At 46.2% G+C, this 24,028-nt stretch overlaps 1 protein-coding gene across 2 annotated transcripts in view; it reads right to left on the reverse strand.

Moving 5' to 3' along the window:
• Positions 1-24,028, reverse strand: part of SEC14L2 (SEC14 like lipid binding 2) — a 42,254-nt gene continuing 18,226 nt past the window's right edge. Inside the window, exons 3-12 of one of the 2 annotated variants that reach the window (XM_063315387.1) lie at positions 13,595-13,638; positions 11,889-11,948; positions 11,319-11,507; positions 10,973-11,068; positions 10,664-10,724; positions 10,370-10,453; positions 7,302-7,408; positions 6,569-6,708; positions 4,739-4,908; positions 1-2,267 (exon numbers count right to left, since the gene is read on the reverse strand). In XM_063315387.1, coding sequence (XP_063171457.1) covers positions 2,119-2,267; positions 4,739-4,908; positions 6,569-6,708; positions 7,302-7,408; positions 10,370-10,453; positions 10,664-10,724; positions 10,973-11,068; positions 11,319-11,507; positions 11,889-11,948; positions 13,595-13,638 — 1,100 coding nt within the window. In that variant the 3' untranslated portion in view covers positions 1-2,118. The remainder of the gene's footprint in view (positions 2,268-4,738; positions 4,909-6,568; positions 6,709-7,301; positions 7,409-10,369; positions 10,454-10,663; positions 10,725-10,972; positions 11,069-11,318; positions 11,508-11,888; positions 11,949-13,594; positions 13,639-24,028) is intronic. The other variant, XM_063315388.1, reaches the window with a different exon arrangement.

Genomic DNA, 24,028 nt, shown 5'->3' on the forward strand with positions numbered 1-24,028 from the left:
CCAATTTGCTCACCGTTTATTAGCATCATTGATTTTTTTTTCTCGATTACATCATTTCCCTGCACAGTTGTCATTTTGGATAGAAATATTGAATACGGGATGTATAAAAGGTTTGTATTTCTCCTCAGGGCCACATATACATTCAGATATACTGTATATAGTACACACACAGCCCCAATTATATTTAGGGTTTTTTTAAATGGTTCTTGGGTTTTATCTTTGTTTTCCTTTTTTCTCTGTGAGAATGGTTATATAGTTTGGGGAGGGGGGCATTCTGCAAAAAATAATCCTGGAGAAGCCTGTGCAAACACCACCATTGTTCCAAAGCTGTGGTCACAGTTTAATCCTTTTATTCAGAATTCTTTGAGATGTATCCATTTTTCTTCTTGAGAAAAGAGTCTTCTGGAGCTGGCTGTACCCACCATCGCATACAGATTATTTAAAACCACCTCTCATGATAAACCACTTTTCAGGCTAGTTTAAAAATGACTGGAATAAAATAGAATTGAGGCCTGGGTTTGCTTGCTGTTCCTCTTCCTTCCTGTGCAGTTTTCCTTGTGTGCTGGGTCTTTGGAATTGCAACAGTATTTTTATGCAGTTGGGAATCCACTTGGGCAGAAGAGCTAAGTAAAACAGCTTGAATTAAAGGAATAATGGATCCCTGTGCAAAATTTTCTAAGGAACTGAGCTAATCTGCCAAATGCAGCCATGCAGTCTCAACAGGAAGATTAATTACAAAGACTCATTGTCAGCATCAATTTAATAAATGTAAGAAGTATGGTCTTAATTTATTAGTAGGACTGAGGAATGTTTTCTTTTTTTCTTAACATTTTATAAATTCATAGCTAATTTTTACAGTTTATAAATCCCTGTTTCTTTTGTCTTTTCTCCTTCTGATCTATTAAAGATCTTCTAAAAATGAAACAAAACATTATTTGTGAAGGTTGTAGAGGAAAACAAATGCACAGGGACTTCTGGGTAAACTATCCCAGCCTGGAAGGAAAGCAGATGTGTGTTCTTTGGGTGAGGGCACTGGCTGGCCCTGGTGTCCATTTCTGAACAAGCGCTCAAAATATCCAGCTGAGAAGTGCTAAATGCAGGTGCAGGTAAGGGAGATAAATTCCTTCTCAACTCTCCCCAGCTCCTGACTGTTCAGTGAAAAATGTCCTGTTGCGCAAAGGACAAAGTGTTGACAGCAAAGATACATCTGTAAATCTTGGGTAGGATTTTGTGCGAAGAGCCCTGTTGGGGCTGGCGGGTGGCAGTCCTGCAAAAGTCACAGAAGCAGCGAAGGAATCGAGGCAGGCAGGATGACCGTTTAAGGCAGTGGGTGAGCAGAAAAGCACATGGTGGCCTCAGCCAGGGGGACCCCCATGGACGCCTCATTTTCTGACGCAGTTTCTGCTTGCATGTGGCAAGCGTGATTTGAGAGACAGTGGTCCTGGGCATCACCAAAACAGGAGGATCAGCGTGCGGAGCGGCTGGGCTGCCTTCAAGCTGAGCAGGAACAGATTTTGCATGCACTTGCCAGCTGGAAGCTTGCCCACTTTAATCCGGGGAAGGGGAATAAAGGCATCCAGGACAGGTCTTTCAGGGACTTTTGAAGCAGAGCCTCCCCATACAGGCACAGTATACCTCTGCCAACGACAACGACAGAGAACCCTACTGGCTTTGGACCGTGCAGACCCCTGGTGGAAGCCAAATGCGTGGTCTCAGTGGACTTTGCTGTGACCTGGTGAGGACAGGGGAGGGGGCTCTCCGGATCCCACGATTACCCCCAGGGCCCAAAGCATCCTGCCAGCAAAGAGGCACAGGAGGCCCATGGCCTCAAGTAGCCCTAAACTAGAGAGCAGGCAGCTGATTCCTGCACAAGCTTGACTATTATAGCTCTCCTGCGTCCTGAACCGATGGGCGGTGGGGAGGCATGTGGGGCGGGACCTTTTGTAAAACCCCACTATCTGCTGCCTTGAGGCAAACGTCTTTGCAACCCCCTGCACCCCACTGACTGCCCAAGCCTGAATTCCACCCACAAAGGGGACTGTTGAGGATGGTGCCCACCCCGCCACTCCCAGGGGGGCTGGGAGAGCAGGGGAGAGGCCCCTGGGGATGCCTTTCTCATCAGGCGTGGTTCGTCTGAAGCCCCTTGCTCTGTTCCTCCAATTCCTGGAACTTCTTCTCCGATTTCTTATCTGGCAGCAAGACCTCCACCGTGTAGCTGATTTTCTTGGCATGGAGGTAGCTGTAGGTGTTGTCAAAGCGAAGGACGTCTGCCCGGGCAGAAGAGAGAGAGACGTCAGCTGAAGCCACCCGTCCTGCTAAGCAGTTGACCACAGCAACGTCCATTCCCAGGGACGCCGTTCAGACAATTCCCGGCATTGCCCAAACCCCTGAGAGCCGCTGAGTAACCAGGGTTCCCCAAAGTGGTCCATATTGACTCCCAAGGGTCAGTGGGACCATCCAAGGCAGTGTTTCTCAACCTTGGCAACTTTAAGATGGGTGGACTTCAACTCCCAGAATTCCCCCGCCAGCTGGGGAATTCTGGGAGTTGAAGTCCACCCATCTTAAAGTTGCCAAGGTTGAGAAACACTGATCCAAAGGGTCCATAAATGGCTGGGGGTCAATAGGGGTCAATAAATGATGGAAGGTCAATTCCCCAATTTGGGGGTCTCTGAAGAGCTCCCCGCCAGTCCCTAGTCCTCAAGGTGAGGTGGCTAGCAGCAAGACAGCATGTGTGACCCAGGGTTGGAGGGTATCTATTATTGTGATGTTATTTGTAGTACTATTTGTTAAAGCAGCATTTATTAAATTATTTTCACATAATGTATGTTCTGGAGTCCATGTGAGAGACAAGGAATTGGATATATGGGCAAGGGATATGGAGGGACACAGGGGGATGAGCCATCTGACTCCGAATCCGTGTATCGATGTATGTGTAGAAGGCAAGGGGGCATGTGTGGAGCAGGACATAAGTGAGTGACCGATGAAGGGCCTGAACTTTGCCAGGCTAGAAGGCAGAATAGATGTTAATTGGGAAAGTAAGTTAGAATAGATAAGGATGTTTATTAGAAAAATAGATTAGGGTGCCTGCCAGATAAAAGGGATGCCATTTGCCAGTTGGACAGGAAGCCCCCAGGAAATCACGGGGGTTAGGAGTTTACGTTAAGCAGGTGTATGCCTTAATCAGTGCTATCCCTAATCAGGGGTTAAGAGTTCATGCTAAGCAAATGGCGGACGTATGGCATGAGGTGACCACTTTAAACTTGTATAAAAGAAGCTGCTTGTCTCATGTTCAGGGCTTCTTCTCTCTTCTGTTGCGGAGAGGAAGTCCTCCTTTATACAGACGTCTAAATAAATGAGTTTGATTCTCCAGCTCTGCGTGGTGACTGGCTTATTGCACCGGGCAAATGGACAAACTGCAATTTGCGGCCAACAATGAGCAATCTGAAACTTCACGAAGGGGTCGATGAGCTGAAGAGTTTGGGGACCCCTGGACTAACCAGAGGGGTTTGCGTTCACATGATGTAAGCCATAGATAACCCGAGCAAGCTTAGCACACTGTATGAAAAGAGCTGCTAGGCCACCTTTATGGCAGTTATAGTGTTTATTCTACTCTACTCTATTCCATTCTTATTGGGGCTTCCTTCCTGCCACTGAGAGATTCTCTTTCCCCAGCCTGGCTTTATTTTTTTCTGTATTCTTTTAATTAACAATAAAAATAAAACAGAAGCTACAATTCTGGAAAGGAATGCACCAGCCTTCAACTGCAGCTTTCTGGAAAAGATGGACAGTAAGTCCCAAATGCTGCCCCTCCTCACCCCTGGCAAGGCATTCTTAGAAAATTAAAATGTTGGGTGGTTGCAAGCTGGGCTTTCTGGAAACCCCTCCCCCTCCCACCCTTTCTGACGAAACATGAAAGACAAAAGTTGCATCTAGGATAAAATGGGGTTGGGGAATTTGGGACTCAGCCATCTTTTCTAACTATCATTTGCCTTTATTTGCCAGGGCAAGCATGTTGTGTGAACACAATAAATTTTAGGAAAAAACTGTATTTTGTTAGCCTCGGGTTCAGATTCTCATGTGGTGTGAATCCAGCTAAACATTGGTTGAGGGTGTCAGGTGACGTCCTTGGCTGGAAGAAAAAGTTATGGAAAGCAGGCTCAAAAAGACTGTTGTCCCTTTGCTAGAGGCTAAATCGCACTGTTTTAAAATGCTTTGTTTCAAACGCATTGCTTTGTTTTAAAATGCATTGTTTTAAAATGCTGTTAAGGCATATTCTTTGCTGTATATATTAATTTTTAGAGGGGAGTTACTGGATTCTCTTACCACCACTGTTACCACCTTGCTTTCAACCTCTTGCAAACTGTTTTTCCCCGTCTTCCCCCTTTGGAGTTTGTTTTAACCACAAACATGCACGCAAGAAACTCTTCAGTGGCATCAGAAGGAGGGGTGGGTCCAAAAAGTCAAAATGGCAGCTGCAACCATGCAGCTGAAGCCCTGCCTATTTTTTAGTATACAACATAGGGGGGGGGGGTTTAGGTTTTGGTTTTAGTTCTGGTTTTATGGTTTGTAGTTTTTTGCTGCAAGCTGCCCAGAGATGGGTTTTAAGATGGGCAGCCGTACAAACCTTTTAAATAAATAAATAAGTGCAAGACACCCCTGATATAAATCCAAGAAGGAGCATTAAATAGGAAATAGGCAAGAGCGGAAAAAGGGAAAGGGTCCAGCAGAGGCTACTCACAGATGCCGGCATCCGCACAGGTCAGACTGCCGTCTTCGGGGACCAAGTGGGCATTGTAGCGCTGGTTGGGGTGCACCTCGGTCATCTCCCCGGCATGCTGACGCGCACCCACTTTGGTCTTCAGGTAGACGCCAAAGCCTACGTCGGCCCCATCTGACATGAACTGCCACCTTGGACGCACAGCAGAAGACAAACCAAGCAAGCACTTTTGAAAAGAGCGTTGTCCTGATTACCAGGAAACACACTGAGGCGAGGACTTGGTCTCTAATATTTATTAGTAGTACTTAACAAGAATCCTAACAAACTGAGAAAGCGTGGGAAAACCCAGCCCTATAAACCCCAAGGGTCAAGGCGGTCCCGACCTGTGTCTCTTTGAATGGCTGAACAGTTCCTCAGTGCTACGCATGCGCCTGACAGTCTGGGTGGGAGCCCCCTGCTGGCCATCCTTACTCATGACAAGCGTTCCGACATTCAGATTCCTACCCCCAGGCCCCTGCAGTGCTAAAAGTCTGTGTGAATGACCCCTCCCTCCGTGTAGCCCTCAGAGAGCACAATGAGGGGGATGCGTGCCAACCCACTTGTCTGGGTTCGTATCACCAGGTAGATAAGGCCAAAGTGGGGTTGAATTGCCTGTGTTGTGGGAACCGGCCACTTTTATTTTTTGATATGAATTCTATTAGATGTTTAAGTTAAAGAGATAAAAACTAACAAAAAAGTAATAAGGTAGAAAGGAGAAAAGGAGAAAAGAGAAAGAACAAAGTCAAAAGTGCAGAAGAGGAAAAAGAATATAGAAAAAGAATGGCTTCCAATTTTCTTTGCCACAGATATAAGTATAAATTTATATTAAACTCTTACTCTAAGTTCAAAGCATTACTTTCATTTTTCCTGTCGTCCATTGTTCTTTCTAATCACCAGATCCAGATATCATAACTTCATGTTTTTCTGTTTCATGCAAAAAGTCCCAAAGGGGCTTCCAGTCAGCGTTAAAATTGTGATGATGTGAAAAGTCCCCTGTGCAAGCAGCAAGTCACGTCTGACCCTTTGGGGGGACGCCGCTTTTGCGACATTTTCTTGGCAGACTATAGAGAAGGGTGGTCTGCCACTGCCTTCCCCAGTCGGCCCCTTCCCCAGCAAGCCGGGCGCTCATTTTGCCAACCTCGGAAGGAGGGAAGGCTGAGTCGACCTGAGCTGGTTGCCCAGAGAGAATCCAGCTTCCACTGGGATCAAACCCAGGTCGTGGGGAGAGTTTCGGCTGCAATACTGCCTGCCGCCTACCCCTCTGCGCCACACGAGGCTTTAGCATTAAAATTACTCAGTGTCTTTTCTCTAATTAAAGCTGTCAGTTTCACCATCTCAGCCAGCTCCATCAACTTCACCATCCATTTGTACGTTGTGGGTCATGTCAAATCTTTCCACCTTTGTGCCTATCAAAGCCTGGCAGCTGTGATCTTATATAAAAGCAAAGTTCCGTGTTTTTTTCCCAACTGTTTATCCATCAATCCCAAAAGAAAAGTCTCCTGTGGGAACCAGCCACTTTCTCAGCTGGTGGGTGAACTATGCCTCCCCCTTCCATCATCATATGGTTTATTTGGGAGTGGTGTTAGTGAACCCAGCCACTCTCTTTTGTTAAACAAGGTTTAGTGCAGTGTTTCTCAACCTTGGCCACTTTAAGATGTGTGGACTTCAACTCCCAGAATTCCCCAGCCAGCATGGGGATTCTGAATTCTGGGAGTTGAAGTCCACACATCTTAAAGTGGCCAAGGTTGAGAAACCATGCTGTATACCCTCCTTTCTCTTCTCCCCATGCCGCCAAGTTCCACCTTGACCTACCTCAGGACGCAGCCGGGAAAGAGGATTTCGTATTCCAGCTGCTGGGAAGAACCCCGGTTCACTATTACCGAATGTTCGTACTGTTGCTTCAGTTGATCCCGCACATAGTACTTTCTGGGGATGTCACCACCATAGTTTATCTAAAGGAAAGACCATATCTGTGAAACAGAGATCATCAACAACCAGAAGAAAGCCTATCTCAGCGTTTTTCAACCTTGGCCACTTTAAGGTGTATGGAGTTCAATTCCCTGGCCTAGCTCATCATTCTCCTGATGTCCCTCATACGTCACAGTCCAGAATGGTTTGTTCAACCTCAACTGGCTGGATTTGCACAGCTCGTTCAGCCCCAAACCATAGCTTTCTGAGCCCCAACAGCTGACTTTGCCAGAACCCCCTTGATGGCCTTGTGTGTGGTGTGTCATGGCTTGGTTCTCATTTCAGGGTCTTCTGTGTGAATACTGTAGCTTGCAAAACCATGTTTATGGCTTTGTGTGTTGCTTGAGTCCCACAACTGACATTTATTCAACAAATCCTGGTTCAGTGATGGCTTAACATGAGTAAATCCAAGGACTACCTATGTTCCAGCTGCTTCTATGCCTTCCTAGCTGTTGCTGGCGCTTTCTTGCACTTTCATTCATTCTGTGAATGGTGATTTTGGCAGCCATACTTTCCAACTGCCAAGGGCTAATTTTGCAAAAGCTTTTGGTCTTAAGTGCCTGATAAATAGCCATACCTCGGTCTCACATTTGGGGTTTCCATCAGGGTCCGTCAGGGTCCCCCCATATTCCACAGGGATCTCTGCAGGGTCAATATATTTCTGCAACATTTCCTTCCAATTTGCTAGAGAGAAGAAAGGAGGCTGTTTTCAACAGATAATCATTTGTGTGCTCCAAACCACCTTTCTGGAAGCATTGGAAGTGTTGCACAGCCCCGTTGTCTACCGGCCCTAATAAATCAATAATAATTTCTTTAAAACCTCCACCAGTCAGTAGGCTAGGAGCCTGGGTGGTGAACATGTTTCCAATATATCTCAATTTTATTTTGTTGAAAAACAAAATAAAATTGAAATATATTGAAAATATATAGGAGATGTAAATTAAAAATGCAAACCTCAAACATTAAAGTAAATGAATTAAAATAAAATAAATACAAAATAAAAGAACATGTTGAGCATTCAGTAAAAAGACATAACCATAGAATGGGGGGGGAAATGTCCCTCTTCCTTATCTCTGCATTTCTTATCTCTGCATTTCTGCTCTACAGTTACAAACAGCTTCTTGTAACCAGTTTTTGAACAGTTTCATTCATTCTGCCAAGAATAGAGAATCCTAAGCAAGATACACAGCAGAGCAGTAATTCTCAACCTTGGCTACTTTAAGCTGTGTGGACTTCAATTCCCAGGATTCCCCAGCCAGCAGTGCTGGCTAGGGAATCCTGGGAGTTGAAGTCCATACAGCTTAAAGTCGCCAAGGTTGAGAAACACTGCAGTAGAGCCTGGTAAAATTAGATTTGTACAGGCAACAAGATATTGGAAGGAGGTGGGGGAGATAAATGATTCCGTCTCCCCTTGAGAGAAATTCCAAAGACAGGGAATTGGGATTTTTTCCTTCTAACTTGCCTGTTTCATCAGGGAGAGATTCATGGATAACCATTTACATCTAAGCACTGGCATTCTTTGTAAAAGTGATAAACTGCCAATCCTGGCTTAAACCCGCAGAAGCTGAGCCAGGGTTGGATCAAAAACTAGGAACTGCAGAACGAGTTGGACGCCTGTTTTCTAGCACAGTCAGCACAGGCAGAAGTTAGATCTCTGATGATTGGCAGGAATGGAAGGAATGTGGACGCTCTCAGTTATTTACATAACAGCAATTACAAAATACTGGCTTCTCAACCATTCAAATTAGACTTTGAAAATGAATAGCGCTACCAAATCTATGTGACAGCCAAGGTCTGGAAGCTATAGAAACAAAGGAAAATGTGGAAGTGAAAAACTGGAATGGGAAAAAGTGCCGTTCAGTTTTGGCACACAGAAACAAATCTCTGGGCGTACAATTTCTCAGCTCTAAAGACGCAGGCTTGCATGTGTCCATTGCAACCGATCGCCGCTGGTGGAATATTGGTGTTCTCATAACATGCAGAGTAGATCCCACAAGCCTGAACTCTGCCCTGTCCTTTGAGATGCAGGAGAGGAGTAATAAAATTCTGGAGTTGGAAGGAATCTGGTCCTTGCTCAGTACAGGAATCTATGCAAATGCATCCCTGACAAAATCCCGGTGCATTTCTTGCATGCAATGTCAGATGGAAACAGAGCCCACAATAACTCTGGATGAAATTGTTGGCCACTTGTTTGATGCTGATTGTCAGGCACTCTCTCAGCAGGTATGATTCTGCCTACCCAGTCCTCTACAGCAGTATTTCTCAATTTTGCGGTGGTCATTAAATGAATTATCATGGTCATTAAGTGAACCATGTGGTTGTTAAGTGAATCATGTGGTTCCCCATTGATTCTGCTTGCCAGAAACCGGCCAGAAAGGTAAAAAATGGCTATTGCATGACCGCGGGCCGCTGCGACAGTCATAAATGCGAACCGGTTGCCAAGCGCCCAAATCATGACCATGTGACTGCGGGGACACTGCAACGGTCATAAATGTGAGGACGGGTTGTAAGTTGGTTTTTTTCCAGCATTGTCGTAAATTCAAACCGTCACTAAATGAATGGTTGTTAAGGGAGGACTACCTGTAGTCACATTTTTGCATTTTTGGTGGGTTACTGTAGCTTGATGGGGACACATCACAGGCATCAGCTGGGCATTGCTAGTTTCAGCTCCCACTCAGCTTTGAAATTCTCTGTCTTTGAAGAGTCTGCCCGTCAGGTGGAAATCTAAGTTCAGGGACTTATGCAGAGACACAGTTGGGTTTACACAAGGACCAATGAAAAGCTAGTGGCTGCATTTATTTTCAACACACTATTCTCAGTTAAATAGTGTTTGTTCTTGCAGCTTAGTGCGTGGTGCAAACCACCTGTTTGATTTGCTTATAATTCAGTAACCAGTTTGAGTGAGTGTGTGCGTGAATGTGAACATAGGGTGGACCCTGGATAAAACGGATCATTTGTTCATTTTGCATCCAATTTCAGAAGATTGGATGGCAGAAACTTAGAGAAAACTCCAACATGGATGGGACTGAACCAGAAGATCGTGACCCAACTCTCTGTTAAATATAATTTCATCACGTGTAATTCAATGGAGTGCCTCAATGAAACTTGGAACATTTGCAAAATCATAATGAAGAACCAAAACAAACCTTAAAAAATACAGAGCAGTGAAGCTTGGGAACACACAAAGGGACAATGGTAATCCTGGGAGAAGTAACAAGATTTTAAATATCCATATTCAATATTTCTGTCTAGAAAAGTGTTGTTTTAGACGGAGGTGACCTACGAGGAACTACACTGTTAATATAACCTAAAAAATTAAAACCAAATGATGTGAATTAATACAGCCCAACTATAAAAAGAAAAAAAAAATGCAACCATCACTTGCGTGTTAGAAACAGGAGATTAAACGAGCAAAGTGGAAGCAGGCAATAATTATTCAAGACATTCTTAATAAACCCCTGACACTTGAATCAGCTGATCAGGGGGAAATGTAGATCAATCAGAACAGACACTGGCATCAGATTTGCAGGAGCTTTGCATCTCCACTCCAAACGGCAGGAGAATTTCGGTAATGACTGCATTTCACTCTACCCATCCCCTTTTTTTTCTGCTAGAAATCAAAGAATCAATAATAATGCCACTCACCTCCCAAGACAACTAACTTCTTGCGAGTATCTTCACTCAGTAGGTGCTTCACCAGGTTGTAAGCCACCGGGAACAGTCTTGGGGCTGTATTGTGAGCAGGAAAAACAAAGGAACATTATGTCAAGGGGTGAAGTGACATCTTTTTCTCAAAAAAAAAAATCTATCCATCCATCCATCCATCCATCCATCCCTTTTCAGGAGAGATGGACGGTGATAGAAATTTGAAAAACAAACAAACAAGCAAGCAAGCAAACAAATAAATTCATCCCCTGACAGAGAGGGACTGAGGCTCACCTTTAATAACAAATAAATGTTTAAGGCACTCAGGAAAGTTTTCTTCAAACATGGCAAGAAGCTGGAAGTGCAGAGAAAGAATCAGACAAAAGAAAATTGCAATACTGTACTTTATAGCAGTATTTCTCAACCATGGCGACTTTAAGATGCGTGGACTTCAACTCCCAGAATTCCCCAGCCAGCTGGCTGGGGAATGCTGGGAATTGAAGTCCACGCATCTTAAAGTGGCCACGATTGAGCAACTACTCTAGATCAAACATGGAGAACAATTTTCAATGTACAACATGCAGGCCTCTTTGCCCATCTCACCTCTCCGTAGATATCAACAGCTGGCTTCCAGAGATGTTTCAAACCCAGCCCTTCAAAATCATAAATCATCACGATGGTTTCAATTTTTCTCCCCAGCTTAAGAAAAGGGGGGTTGGGGAAGAGAGAGAGATGGGAAGAAAAATTAATCAAATTATTTAAATAGGAACATCAGCATCCCCTTTTCTATCACTAAAGCTTTGCCTTTTGATCGAGGGATCCAGGTTTTTTAAATTTTATTTTTAATTTTATTTTACAAGGAACGGGTTCCATGGCCTGAAAAAAATTCAGAACTTCTGGATCATGCCCTCTGGCCCCGTCTTCTGACTCTGCACGCCCCCTGCCTTACTTTTCTGGTCTGTTTGTCACATATCTCCCGCAAATTCTCGCAGTCCTGGAATTTATTCTTGAGCAGATCCTGTTTCGAGGCAGAGAAGAGGAGGCCTTTGGCATCGAGGGTCCCAATGATCTCATACCGAACAGGGCAGCCGTCGCGATCAAAGCCACAAGCTCCTCCGGCCATGTACCTCCGGAGCACCTGCGAGAAGCACATGGTCAGTCAGACGGGCCAGCCTCCGAGAAGGGGATGGAGCCAGGACAACGGCTAAATTGGACTCAACGCATGATGGCTCCATTCCGTGGGCAACGTTTCTGAGGCCACCAAGACGTGCACCATTGAAGCCAGGGCCGTAACGGGGGGGGGGGCGCAAGCGGGGCATGTGCCCCGGGTGCTGTGCTGGGGGCGTGCCAAAATGAGCGCTGGGGGGGGGGCACCAAAACAGGCACAGAATCCATGTTTGCCCCGGGTGACAGAGACCCCAGTTGCGGGCCTGACTGAAGCAGAGAGACAGGTGAGGCGGTATCGTTCAGGTCAAAGAGGGGGAGGAACCCGCATCACCTGAGATTGCCAGAGACTCACCTCCGGGGCCTTCCATTCCTTGATGTGCTTGGAATCCATACGCTTGCGGAACTCAACATGCTGTTCGCCGAGAAACAAGGGAGAACAAGCAACGAAGTGGTGAGGGGGGAAATCCTATGTCGGCGCCGCCACGTAGACCAGACCAAGAAATCAATTCCACGGGAGGCTAAAACTACTTTGATGGAGGTGGGCTGTAATAACAGAATCTTGCAAGTCTGCTTGTGCTGTGCCTCCCCACCACTTCTTATACTCCAGTGAATTAGGGGGGTGTCTCTCTGAGCTGTTATCTGGACGTTCTGGACTTTAAAAATGTTTCAGCCCTTTTTGCCTAGGAAACAGTTCCTGCATACAAAGTCCTTGCTTAACAACCACAATTGGGACCAGAATTTTGGTTGCTAAGCAAAGTGGTCATTAAGCGAATGCAACCTGATTTTACAACCCTTTTTGCAGCAGCCATTAAGTAAACACATGGTCGTTAAGTGAATCATGCTGTTCCCCACTGATTTTGCTTGCCAGAAGCCAGCCAGGAAGGTCAAAAATGGTGATCGTGTGACCACAGGACGCTGCGACAGTCATAAATGCAAACCAGTTGCCAAGCACCCAAATTGTGATCACGTGACCGCAGGGACTCTGTGACAGTCATAAGTGTGAGAACCGGTCCTAAGTCGTTTTTTTTCAACACCATTATAAGTCCAAACCATCACTAAAAGAACGGTTGTTAAGTGAGGACTACCTGTACCTCCATCAAGGTCATTTTCCTTCCTGTCTGCACCCAGTAGAACATTTTCTTAATCTCCTGCCATGTTTGTTTATTTCATTGATTAGATTTCTATCCTGCTTTTCATCCAGGACCTCAAGGGAGCCTATATTCTGCTCCTCCTGCCCAGGGAGGTTAGGCTGAGCGGGCAGGATGGCTCAGATTACCCCAGAGACCCTCCATGGCTCATGGTAAATGAGAACCTGCATCTCCCCACTCCTTGGCCAGCACCTGAACTGACACATCACCTGGTTTCTCATGAGCACTAAACAAAAGCAAAACTGTGGTCAGTTCAGGAAAGAGTTAATCAACCCCCAGGATGGACATGTCTTCTATGGCTTTTATTATGCGTCAGAGCAATTTGCCTGCCAGGGACGTGCCCAGTGGGGGTTAAAAAAGTCAAGATGGCAGTTGTGCAATCAAAGCCACAACCCTTTTTACATTTGTCCTGCCCCTGCCAACGTCCCTGCTGCTTGCTGGTCATTTTATTCGTTCTTCACCATAACATAAGACTTTTACATCCAAAACTTATATTTAGTTCTCTCAGAATTTAGAATCTGCCCTTCCCATGCATATCTATACCTCTTATTAACTTTTATCACTTAGTACTCTCTGTCTTTGCAGACACAACTGCACAAGTAGACTTACACTAGCTTTTTGCAATTGTCACTGATTGGGCTGAGTTTGCACAATCCTTAGGCAAGTCACTTAAAGACCAGTTCTATTCCAGCTGCAAACACGCTAAGCTTGGTTAGGATGAACCTCGGTTAGCTCACTTACAGCTTAGTATGTGGGGTGATGCCAGCCAGTTTGGGTTAGTTCATGGTTCGGTGTATTGTGTGCACCAAAAACCGGACCAGTGTGCAAACACAGCCTTCATAAAACAGTTTGCCATGTGTCCCTTGTCCTATATTTATAAAAAATACCTGGACAGAACGTTGCCTCTTACCTTCCTGAGCATGGCTTCCGATTTCTGCAGGTCAAAGCACCGGGCTGAAACAAGATCATGCCATTAGGAATAAAATTTCACACTGGATCATCCGAGAGGCACCAATGATTTCCCACATCTTTCAGTTGGATTAGTTCTTCCAATCATCAAGCGAGACAGCTAGATTTGAGTCCATGCTCAAGAGAGCAATCCATTGCCACTTTCACCCACAGAAGGTGGTGTCACTTAGCTGACCTTATCCGTGGCTCACTTTAATGCTCTTCCCCAGCAGCATTGGAAGGCAAACACAGGAAAATCCCCTTTGCTGAAGAAGGGTGGCAACGTGAAGCAGGTACAAGAGAAGCTGCACCCCACGTCTTGGTGTACAGCCCATTCTGGAGAGACCCTCGTTTGCAGCTGATCTCCCCTCTCCCCCAAATTCCCAGAGCAATTTGACTTATTTTACGTACATTACCTATTAGGCTACAAAGACAAGTCTGTGTCTCTGAGCACTGCTAAGTTTTGTTACACCGTGTCCAAACTCTGCCCTGCTATGAGTTGCATCTGTTAATGCTAATGCAATCTTTTACTGTGGTGTTTTCTTCTGTTTGGTCTGTGTTTGCAAATAAAGGCCGTTCATTCATTCCTTCGCTTAGTTGACCTGGGCTGACCTTGGTTGACTTGTTAAAGCTAAGGCAATGGACAGAAAGTGGCCATTGTGGTTGAAATCCTGGAGGACAGATGGACACATCCCCGGTGGGAAGGAAACAATGCAGATGTGTCCACCAGGTCTCTAGGAACTGAGCTAGACGTGAGCAAAACGTCGCCTTTTATATTATGCAACTCTTGCCTTTTTCAAGTCAGCATCTTGCACAGTTGCACAGCCATGATTTAAACACCACCAACTCTTGGCTCATGCGCTAGCTAAAACTGATCAACCCTAGACTGCAGCTCAGGATCACGGCCAAAGGCCACTGCTTTTAATGGCATGTTGGGGGCAGAGTGCCACTCTTGCTTAGCTCCTTTGGCCTTGACCTAAAAGCTTCTCTGCTGGCACAGATTTGCCTGGACTTGTGGGACTGTGCAACTGACAGTTCTCATCAGATTATCATCCGGGTCATCAGCGGAGCTGTGGAAAAGAAACGTGCAGCCATTTGACTTTTGTCCTGAATGGATTGCCTGGCATAAAATGGGACAAGTCTGGTTTTGTTCTAAAACAAGATTCTTTCAGCCCCTTCACCTTCTCCTCCTCAGTCTCCATTAGCCAAAGACATGCCATTCCAGAGGTGCAGACTGAAAAGCTTCCACACTTCTTTAAAATTCAAGAAATGCATTTATTTTTCATGTTTCTATCCAGCTGCCGTCAAAAAACCCTCAGCAGCAGGATAGAAACATGCAAAATAAACAAACAAAAATAAGAACTGTTCTTAGGGTAAGAATCGATGTCACCATAACCGCAAGGAGAAATCTTACTATATTCTCATTTAAGCAAACAGGTGGAAGACTTACTTTCACCTTTAAAAAGCCAAGTTCCTAGCCCTCACTGTTGAATGGAAAGCTTGGCTGCCTAAGGCAGGGGATCGGCAACCTTTTTGCTCCAGGACCTCATCTAAAGTTTTGAGAATATGCAGTGAACATGCTCACAAAATCACAGTGACAGGGGACTTGCCTATTCTAAAATGGGCACACCCATCTATTGCAAGATGAACTAGGATGTTCTCTACCCTCTCAGGAGGAACCTTCTCTTCCAGGTAAGTGGGGCATAAGAGAGTGGCCATCAGCAGCCTCTGTCCTGTCCTCATCTCAAATCCTCCCTGACTTTTTTCCAATGGCTCTTTTAATTTAAAAAAATTATTAAAGAGGAAGCACCCATTTTTAGCATTGCATGAATTTGCTGCAAATGCATGGGATGCTAAAATGGGTGCTTCCTCTTTAACAATTTTTTTTTTAAATTAAAAGAGCCATTTGAAAAAAAGTCAGGGAGGGTTTGACATGAGGACAGGACAGAGGCTGCTGATGGCCACTCTCTTATGCCCCACTTACCTGGAAGAGAAGATGGCTTCACTGCCACCATCCCCTTACCCTTTCCACCCACATCCTTTCCAAAAACACTTGGGGAAGAGACAGATGGAGCTGCAACGCTCCTTGTGCTTTTTCATAACCAAGGTAAAGTGTTCTTCAAGTCAGTTCAACACCTTGTGGCTTTGTAGACACATCCATCCAGGAGGAGGACTATGTCACTCTATGGTGTCCCAAAATCCAGAGGAGTCTGGTAGCTCCTTTCCCACCTGATCAATTTTATTAAAAGGCATAAGCATTTTTCACAAAAAGGTGCTGCCAGACTCTTTCTGGTTTTTGGCTACCATGAACTAACATGGCTACAATTAAAATAAACTGCATCTAATGGTCTTTGTGAAAGCTGGATGGATCAATTGTACTGAGGTTTTGGAACACTCAGCAATGTAGAAAAGGGCCTGTGAGTGTCCACATACAGCATGCATATAGAAATCTAGCATGTCAGGAAGGTGGAGCTAAAGGCCTTCATCCTAACATGCTAGCTTAAAAGGAAGACTGTGTTTTAAACCCAATGCACCATCCATACCCATATCCCGGATTTCTGTGTATTCTGCCAGTTTCCTGTGAATGTGTCCGCCTTTTAATAAAACTGGCCGGGCGGAAGAGGGGCTACCAGACACCTCTTGGTTTTGGGACACCCCCATGAGAACGTCTCTACAAAAGTGCAGAAATGATTTGTCAGGGCTTCCTTCTGAGATGCAATCTTTGACTTCCCTGTTTCTCCTCCCTTCCATCCAAATACGAACCAGACCCACGCCTGCTTTGTTTCCCAGGCTACCCTCCTCCCAGGCCTTTTATAACAAGCTATAAATCTTCCTGAGATAAGAGTTACCACATTTTCTCTCTCACACTTCATCCCAGCAACCTGTTGATCCTCCTCCAGATTGCAGGTGACTGGCAGTAACCTCCACCCAGCAGAGTAGAAGGAAAGGCTTTCACACGATCTGGAGGCTCTCAAGCCTGGTCTTCTACCTCTCACCCACCTTCCTGGCCTGAAACCTTCCATGAACAGCTGAAAACACCTCTCCGGAAGCCTTGCCCTGCGCAATTCCCCGGCAGGGGGTCAGGAGACAGACCCAGTTGACAGACAGTCTGAAGGACTCCCGTCTCAGCCCATGTGGGTGCCAGCAGTTGGCAATTCTGAGAGATCTCTCTCCCTTGAGAAAATCTGCAGTGGCCAAGACTCTTACGTGTTCAAAGATGGAGGGATGCGCCAATTCCCTCCATGGAGGACTGGATGATTAAGTTGATGGAACTGGCGTAAATGGCTAAACTGACAGAGCTGATAAGAGAATAAAATACTGTAACTGGACTTCTTTCTGTTTGGAAGCCGCTTTTAGACTATTTGCTGTTAACGCAAAAGAGTAAAGTCTTGATTTTAGGTTTTGATGATTGAATGGTTTTATTTTAGAGAAATAATGTTACTACATGTTTAATTAAGAGATTAACTTTTATGTACTTTTATACCTGTGCTGGAAAAGGTCAGAAGCCACTGGCCTGATGTGCTCTTTTCCTTACTCCTGCACCGTTTTAGTTTTTCCTGTTTCTTTTTTAGACTTGTATTCTATCAGTCTTATATTCTGCATTATGTGTCTTAATTATATCTTGAAATTTTTTTAAAAAAATTAAAAAGAGAGAAAATCTGCAGCATTGGGGCTTGCATAGTTAAGCTCTTGGGCAGTTGACCTGGCTTACTATGGAGCATGATCTCAGCTACTGGGGTTTGTAAACAGTGGTTTGTGGCTTAGTAGGATGTGTGAATTCCAACCACTGGCTAGCTTCCAGTTCCAACCAAGGTCCCCGAAATATCAACCTCCTGTTGGGTTTTACATGACACACAAAAGCCTGGTTGCTTAACCTTAGTTTACTGAGTAAGCCATAATTGACTGGGTTCACATATAACACTGTGTTCCCTAAATACCTGGCCCAGGTATTTTGGATGGGAATTTGGTTGATTAGGAGTTATGGGCGCTGGAGTCCAATGTACTTATGGGGGGGTTGGGGAAAGCTGTGCTAAAGAAGAACTTTAAATAGGAAACAAAGATACGAACTAACACACATGTACACACCCACACTCGCACAGAGTTCCTCTCTGCCAACCTGTATTTCAGTGTGAATCTCATCTACCTCTTCCAAATTTTTATTTTTTTTACCATATTTTCAAAGAGGGCAACCACGTGATACGCGGAGGTAACAGACTTCCCATACTGATCTGTTTGTGCTAATGGGTTTAACAAGAAAAGATGCGTTGAAAAAAGGCCCTGGGTTGTCCCCAGCCATGGCAACCTCTTTCACAAATGTGTTTTCTCAGTAGTGGCCAGAACTCTATGTATCCAGAGCCCAGATGTGGAATTTTGTACCACGTTGCAGTTATAACAACTTTATTATGGCTAGCTGCCCAGAGTCACTGGTTTGAGATGGGCGGCTATATAAATTGAATGAAGAAAGAAAGAAAGAAAGAAAGAAAGAAAGAAAGAAAGAAAGAAAGAAAGAAAGAAAGAAAGAAAGAAAGAAACCACCTGCTGAGTTAACCAAAATCTATCAGCGCTGGCACAGAAGTCCCAGATGAAGTGACATAACTGTTTGCTTCTTTTTGCTCTTTAACCTTTATTCTTGTCTAATCTCGCTCTTGGGCCATCCCAGTTGGAACTTTTGCAATTTTCTGCTTGCCTTTCTCTAAAAACCTCCAGCCTGAAATTATACCCAAGAGCCCTTGGCTGAAAACTGGAGCTATCTTTTAAAGAAAACTTGAGAGCAGCAGAGAATATTTAGAGGAACGGGCGCAATTTAGGGGAACCTGTCCCTGCCTCAGTCCTGTCTGGTCATTGCACACCAATCAAACAATGCAGAATCTGAGAAAAGTGATCCAAATCCCTGCCAACTGGTGTGTCATGTTCATCGTTTCAATGTTCTGTATACATCGTAACGTTTCGCATGTCACTTCTCTAACCCGTGTTTGCAGGTTGGAAATTTCCAGCCGTGCCAGGCTGTAATCTTTTACTGCAACTGTGGAATGTATGTTTGGGTTACTGACTCTGTTCAAGGTTGCGTTCTCAGGCCGCTTTGGGTAACGGTTGCTAACACCTGGGAGGGGGTGGTTGCTAGGAGGGAGGGGGTGGGGTTGGTTTTGAAGTGAGGGTTTTTAGTTTGTATTTGGCGCGCTTTTGCTCATTCTCAGCTTTCTTCGTATTTGCATACTATCCTTTCAATAAATCAGTTTTAATCACTAAACTCTGGTGAGACTGACTTCGTTGGGATAAGGCAATCATTACATAAAGCTGAGAATCATCAAAGAAACTTATCCCGCTAGCCCCTAACCAGGTTTCCTGTGACGGGGAGCGCTAGCGATGTCTCTACTGCGAGAAGCCGAGTGGATTGAAGAGGAACCGGACACCACGGTGCGGGTGGCCCGGAGCGCCCGCGCGGAGAGGGCGGCCCGTTGGGAACAACTGGGGCTACAACCCGGTGAGCAGTTGGTGACATCGGAAACAACGGTCACGTCAGGGGCCGAATATAGAACGGGGGACAAGGACGAGGACTCCGCTGTAGGAGACGCCCCAGAGGTCCGGAAACCAGGACCTCCGTTGTCACCTACGGTGGTAGTGGTAACCGGTGCGGCCGAAGAATCGGTCACCCCCATGCGAATGAAGGCTTTGGAGGAGAAGTTGGAGTCTTTGGCGGTGATGCTAAAGGAAAGCCGTGGGAAGTCGGGGTCGGCTGAGGGGAGACGAAAGGGCGCTAGGGATCAGCGCGCTAACCTGGAGTCACCACCCCGATCTCCGCGGAGAAGAGGTCGGACTCGGTTCCGACAGTCAGCGACAGGGAGGAGGACCCTAGAAGTGACTGGAAAAGCCGAACGGCTGGAGGCGGCAAGACCCCCCCCCTTTCCTGTGAAGTTTGACGGCGACCCTACGAAGCTGTCCTTCTTCATTACCAATGCTAATAGCTACATGGAGGATTGGGAGCAGAGTTTCCGTTCCGAGAGGGGGAAAATCAATGCCATTGCAAATAGGCTGAAGGGGAGGGCGGCGGATTGGTACGTCCAGCTGTGTCAAGCAGAGGCCTCAGAGCTAGAGGACGTTGAGGAGTTCCTGTGGGCGCTTAAGCAACACTTTGAGGACCCTCTGGCACAAGAAAGGGCAAAACGGGCGCTAAAGAACCTGGCCCAAGGATCGCTGTCAGTGGCAGACTACGCGCTAGAATCCAAAGCACTGGCCGGAAAAGTTGAGGACTGGTCCCAGTCCACCCTAGTAGAGATGTTTAAAGATGGACTAGAAACGGAGGTCCTTCGGTGGGCTCTGGGACGGGATGACCCGAAGACTTTGTATGGGTGGCTTCAACTAGCGGGCAGCGCCGAAAACGCCCTGGAAACCTTCGCACATCGTAAGGCGGTGAAGCAAAGCAAAACCATCAAAAGCGCCCGCGCTCTGAGCTCTTCAGGACGACCCAGCCACCGGGCGTGAGAAGAGGAGAGGAAACGTCGCTTTGCAAAGGGGCAATGTCTGCGCTGCAGGAAGGAAGGGCACCGGGCGGCGGCGTGCCCAAAAAGACGAGCCGAGGATCGCCCAGCTAAACCGGCTGGGAAATCGCCATCTCTACCCAGGAAGATGAAAGCCGCCCTGGCTGAGGCAGAATCTGAGGGCATCCCTTTCTTTGGAGGAGAGAGGAAACAGGAGACCGATGAGCCGGCGGGAAACACCAGCCACCTGCTTTAAAGGGCGCCGTGGGGCAGGTGGAAGAAGTAGAAGATGGGCGCGACCATGTTTCGGTGAGTGGGGATTTCCCTACCCTGACCGTTAGAGTGAAGTTGGGGTCCAACACCCGAACCATAGAACTGTGGGCCATGGTGGATTCGGGGTGTTCACGGTCCTTGATGCACCCCGATGTGGTGACTGCGTTGGGGTTACCCACATTCCCTTTAAAGCGGCCAATGATCTTTACCCAGTTGGATGGGACCATGGCAGGGGGGAAACTAGTCACCCACTCTACTGGGATGGTTGCCTTGCAAACGGGCAGCCATTGGGAAAAATTACCGTTTATTGTGGCACCGGTAGGGGGCCCTTTGGTCATCTTGGGGATGCCTTGGTTTGTACGGCAAAATCCCTCCATAAACTGGGTGCATCGAACGGTGACGTTCGCAGATGGATTTTATAAAGCCCCTGCAAAAGACCAGCTAGACGACAACGAGGTGGGGAGGGCAGCGACCACTTCTCTGCAAGTCCTCCAGCCACTGGAAGGGCTGCCGGAACAATACCAGGGCTTTGCAGATGTGTTTGGTGAAAAAGAGGCGGATCGGCTACCGCCTCATCGCAAAACTGACTGTGCCATAGAATTTGTTCCTAATGTGAAACTGCCTAGTCCGAAAATTTATTCGATGACCCAGAAGGAGCTGGCAGCACTACGAGAGTTTATTGACAAAAACCTAGCTAGGGGTTTCATTGAGCCTGCCAGCTCTCCAGTAGGTGCACCTGTACTGTTTCGACCAAAGAAGGATGGCACTTTGAGACTGTGTACGGACTTCCGTGGGCTCAATGCAGTATCAATATTAAATAAATATCCTTTGCCCCTGATAAAAGACATGTTAACACATCTGGCAAAGGGGAAAATATTCTCTAAACTGGACTTGAGGGAGGCATACTTCCGTATTCGCATACGGGAGGGGGATGAATGGAAAACTGCTTTTAATTGTCCTTTGGGTGCTTTTCAATATAAAGTGTTACCATTTGGACTGGCGGGGGCACCAGGGGTGTTTATGCAACTCATCAATGAGGTCTTGCATGACCATCTATTTAAAGGGGTACTGGTGTATTTAGATGATGTTCTAATATATACTGAAACGATGGAGGAACATATACATCTGGTCAGACAGGTTCTCAGCAAACTAAGAAAGGCAGAATTGTATGCTAAACTGTCAAAATGTGCATTTCATAAGACGCAAATTGATTATCTGGGCTATAGAATTTCTGATAAAGGAATTGAAATGGATCCCGCGAAAATTGAAGCCATTTTGGCATGGGAGCCACCACGCATGCGTAAGCAGCTTCAAAGTCTCCTTGGATTCGCAAATTTCTATCGGCCGTTCATCCAGGGGTTTGCGGAAATTGCGCTGCCCCTCACTGAGTTGCTCAAAACAAAAGGTTTGGGGGACACACGGAGGGTGAAAAATCCAGGGGTGCTGCTAAAGTGAACTCCTGCATGTCAGAGGGCTTTTCAGACCCTTAAACGGTTGTTTACGTCCGAACCCATTTTGCAGCATCCCGATCCTGACAAACCATTTGTGGTACAGGTGGACACTTCTGATTTCTCAATTGGAGCTCTGCTAATGCAAAGGAACAATCTCGGACAGTTAAAGCCATGTGCTTACCTCTCCCGTAAATTTTCAGAGACGGAGAGGAGATGGCACGTTTGGGAAAAGGAGGCTTTTGCTGTTAAAGCCGCTTTGGAAAGCTGGCGTCACTTGTTGGAGGGGGCTACCCACCCGTTTGAGGTTTGGACTGATCATAAAAACCTGGAGGAGCTCACTGCCTCCCGTAAACTGAGCCCAAAACAAATTAGGTGGGCTCAATTCTTTAGTCGTTTTGACTTTAAGCTGAAATTTATACCGGGAAAAACCAACTTTCTGGCTGATGCGCTGTCGCGCCAGCCTCAGGATGCTAGTGTGGTGCCAGATTTAGTGGGAACTCTCTGGACTGAGCCCCAAATGAGTCTAGCAGCTGTGACTTGCAGCCAAACCCGAGCGCAACGCACAGACGCTTCAGTTTCACCTCGCCTGCCTGTTCCCTCAGACTTGCAACAACAGTTTCTCTCCGAACTAAAAACTGACACTTGGTTGCAAGCAAACCTCAACGAGGTTACTTTTAAACAAGAATTTGCCTGGAAACATGATCGCTTCTATGTGCCTGAGACGCTGCGCAAAACCATTCTGTCACGATCCCATGATGACAGATTGGCTGGGCATTTTGGGTTCGGGAAAACCCTTCATCTGGTTAGACGCCAATTCTGGTGGCCAACGCTTCGGCGCAACATCAAAGAATATGTAAAGTCCTGCCCAGTATGTGCTGCTTCCAAACGAAAAGTGGGAAAGCCCCAGGGCATGTTACAACCAGTGGCTACTCCTTCCCGTCCTTGGGAGGAGATCTCTATGGATTTCATTGTTGATTTACCACCTAGCCAAAGAAAAACTGTCATTTGGGTGGTGAAAGATTTTTTTTCTAAACAAGCACACTTCATCCCGTGTACCTCCATCCCATCTGTGCAACAGTTAGCCCGCCTCTTTATTGTACACGTGTACAAAATTCACGGATGCCCCGCCCGCTTGGTGACGGACAGAGGGACACAATTCACGTCAAAGTTTTGCCGGGAATTTATGAAATTGTTGGGGACTACTCAAGCCTTGTCAACTGCGTCGCATCTGGAGACTGACGGAAATACGGAGGCGGTCAATTCTACCCTTGAACAATACCTACATGCTTTCGTCAACTATCAGCAAGACGATTGGGTCGACCTCCTACCCTTCGCAGAGGTTGCTTATAACAATGCTGTTCACCAAAGCACGGGGCAAGTGCCATTTCATACCATCTTTGGACGTGACTTTGTTCCGATCCCAGAACTGCCTCAACCAGCCTCCCCTCCGTCTTCACCTGCTGATTGGGCTGCACGTCTAGCGGCTGCATGGCCAGCCATACAACAGGCGCTTGCTGATGCTCAAGCCACTTACAAACGACATGCCGATTCTAAACGATCCCCCTCTCCACCTTTCCAAGTAGGTGATAAGGTGTATCTGTCCACCAAATTCATCAAGTCCACACAACCTTCAAAGAAGTTGTCACCTAAATTTATTGGTCCCTTTCCTATTGTGGCTCAAATTAATCCTGTTACTTTTAAATTAGACTTGCCTGCAAATCTTAAACGCTTACATCCTGTTTTTCATTGCAGCCTCCTTAAACCTTTCCACGAATCAGGCCGCTGGCATCCACAACCTCCAGCCCCTGCACCTATCATGATTGATGGTCAACAACACTTTGAAGTCCAAGAAATCCTGGACTCCCGACGATGTCGTTCTGTCCTACAATATTTGGTTCGCTGGAAGCATTTTCCCCATCCTGAGTGGGTTGCTGCTCACGATGTTCACTCCCCTATTCTAGTTACTCATTTTCATACTGCCTATCCTGATAAGCCTGCGCCTTAATTTTGCATTTTTTTAGGGGGGGCAATATGTCATGTTCATCGTTTCAATGTTCTGTATACATCGTAACGTTTCGCATGTCACTTCTCTAACCCGTGTTTGCGGGTTGGAAATTTCCAGCCGTGCCAGGCTGTAATCTTTTACTGCAACTGTGGAATGTATGTTTGGGTTACTGACTCTGTTCAAGGTTGCGT

Source organism: Candoia aspera, chromosome 15 (assembly GCF_035149785.1).
Source record: "Candoia aspera isolate rCanAsp1 chromosome 15, rCanAsp1.hap2, whole genome shotgun sequence".
NCBI classification, from domain to species: domain Eukaryota; kingdom Metazoa; phylum Chordata; class Lepidosauria; order Squamata; family Boidae; genus Candoia; species Candoia aspera.